This window comes from Salmo salar, chromosome 12 (assembly GCF_965601325.2).
Source record: "Salmo salar chromosome 12, fSalSal1, whole genome shotgun sequence".
NCBI lineage: Eukaryota > Metazoa > Chordata > Actinopteri > Salmoniformes > Salmonidae > Salmo > Salmo salar.
Window position 1 is genome coordinate 21,512,501 of NC_138302.1, and position 2,683 is coordinate 21,515,183.

The window sequence follows — 2,683 nt, forward strand, 5'->3', positions numbered from 1 at the left end:
GTTTCGAGGCTGACGTTTGGCAACTCGAACCTTCAGCTCCCTCCACAGATTTTCTATGGGATTAAGGTCTGGAGACTGGCCAGGCTACTCCAGGACCTTAATGTGCTTCTTCTTGAGCTGCTCCTTTGTTGCCTTGGCCGTGTGTTTTGGGTCATTGTCATGCTGGAATACCCATCCACGACCCATTTTCAATGCCCTGGCTGAGGGAAGGAGGTTCTCACCCAAGATTTGACAGTACATGGCCCCATCAAATGATGCGGTGAAGTTGTCCTGTCCCCTTAGCAGAAAAACACCCCCAAAGCATAATGTTTCCACCTCCATGTTTGACGGTGGAGATGATGTTCTTGGGATCATAGGCAGCATTCCTCCTCCTCCAAACACAGCGAGTTGAGTTGATGCCAAATATCTCCATTTTGGTCTCATCTGACCACAACACTTTCACCAGTTGTCCTCTGAATCATTCAGATGTTCATTGGCAAACTTCAGATGGGCATGTATATGTATTCTTGAGCAGGGGAACCTTGCGGGCGCTGCAGGATTTCAGTCCTTCACGGCGTAGTGTGTTACCAATTATTTTTTTGTTGACTATGGTCCCAGCTGCCTTGAGATCATTGACAAGATCCTCCCGTGTAGTTCTGGGCTGATTCCTCACCGTTCTCATGAACATTGCAACCCCACGAGGTGAGATCTTGCATGGAGCCCCAGGCCGAGGGATATTGACAGTTCTTTTGTGTTTCTTCCGTTTGCAAATAATCGCACCAAATGTTGTCACCTTCTCACCAAGCTGCTTGGCGATGGTCTTGTAGCCCATTCCAGCCTTGTGTAGGTCTACATTCTTGTCCTTGACATCCTTGGAGAGCTCTTTGGTCTTGGCCATGGTGGAGAGTTTGGAATCTGATTGATTGATTGCTTCTGTGGACAGGTGTCTTTTTTACAGGTAACAAGCTGCTGTTAGGAGCACTCCCTTTAAGAGTGTGCTCCTAATCTCAGCTCGTTACCTGTATAAAAGACAGCTGGGAGACAGAAATCTTTCTGATTGGGAGGGGGTCAAATACTTATTTCCCTCATTAAAATGCTAATCAATTTATAACATTTTTGACATGCGTTTTTCTGGATATTTTTGTTGTTATTCTGTCTCTCACTGTTCAAATAAACCTACCATTAAAATTATAGACTGATCCTTTCTTTATCAGTGGGCAAACGTACTAAATCAGCAGGGGATCAAATACTTTTTCCCCCCACTGTAATAATTTTCAATTGGTTGTATTGCTACCTCATTTGCTACCTCAAAATTAGTCTACCTCTGTAAATGTTCTTTCTGTCTTTCTTTCTTTCTCTTTCTCTCTCTCTCTCTCTTTCTTTCTTTCTCTCTTTTCTTCTTTCTTTCTTTCTTTCTCTCTTTCTTTCTTTCTTTCTCTCTTTCTTTCTTTCTCTCTTTCTCTCTTTCTTTCTTTCTCTCTTTCTCTCTTTCTTTCTTTCTTTCTTTCTTTCTTTCTCTCTTTCTTTCTTTCTTTCTTTCTTTCTTTCTCTCTCTTTCTTTCGATGTATTTTCTATCTATGTTTACTTTCCCCTTCTTCCTGTCTGTCCTCCAGGACACCCTGCGTGAGTGCCCTCCAGGTCCAAGTGACTACCCGTGCCACGCTGGACTCCAGTTCATCTCTCCCATGTACTTTGTCTCCTTCGTCCTCACCGCCCAGTTTGTCCTCATCAACGTGGTGGTGGCCGTGCTCATGAAGGTACTGTATGGGGGACACGCAGCGCAGACCAGTCCGTCCTCATAAAACACACACACACACACACACCACTGTGCAATACTGTGGAACTGAATGTCTAAACGTAGAACAAGATTCCAAATATCACTGGAAGGATTAATAGGATGCTCAAAGACGCTGAGATGGCAGAAGAGTCAATTAACATGTTGGATAACTAAAGTCATATTATCTGTTTTCCTTGAAGCACCTGGACGACTCAAACAAAGAGGCCCAGGAGGATGCTGAGATGGATGCAGAGATTGAGCTGGAGCTTGCCCAGGGACAACTCCAACTACCCACCTGCTGCATGGGGGGGCTGGGCACTGGGCTGGTCGTGGCTGGGGCCTCTGGAGCGCCTGGATGTAGGGGTGATTTGATTAGATTTTTTCAATTAATATTAATATGATTTATTTATTTTATCTACCTGCCCTGGGACCACTAGCTAGCCTGCTAAATCTGACACATTTACAGATATGTTGATTGATGTGCATTGTCGCTGTCAAATAAATGTAACAAATTTAATGAAAATTGGACAATTTAAAAACACATCTCAACCAATCATGTGGATACAATGCATTTTAAAATCATTAATGAGAACACAAACATTGTTTATTGTTTATTTCCATTGTGGCCCCCTTCTATCCATTGTGGTCCTCTTCTATCCATTGTGGTCCTCTTCTATCCATTGTGGTCCTCTTCTATCCATTGTGGTCCTCTTCTATCCATTGTGGACCCCTTCTATCCATTGTGCCCCCCTTCTATCCATTGTGGTCCTCTTCTATCCATTGTGGTCTTCTTCTATCCATTGTGGTCCTCTTCTATCCATTGTGGTCCCCTTCTATCCATTGTGGTCCCCTTCTATCCATTGTGGTCTTCTTCTATCCATTGTGGTCCTCTTCTATCCATTGTGGTCCTCTCCTATCCATTGTGG

General features: G+C 43.8%; 1 protein-coding gene across 1 annotated transcript in view; it reads left to right on the forward strand.

Annotated features, from left to right (window-relative positions):
* Positions 1-2,158, forward strand: part of LOC106593365 (voltage-dependent T-type calcium channel subunit alpha-1I) — a 131,645-nt gene extending 129,487 nt beyond the window's left edge. Inside the window, exons 35-36 of the mRNA XM_082958442.1 lie at positions 1,594-1,737; positions 1,958-2,158. Of these exons, the coding sequence (XP_082814568.1) occupies positions 1,594-1,737; positions 1,958-2,158 (345 nt within the window). The remainder of the gene's footprint in view (positions 1-1,593; positions 1,738-1,957) is intronic.
* The last annotated feature ends 525 nt before the right edge of the window (positions 2,159-2,683 follow it).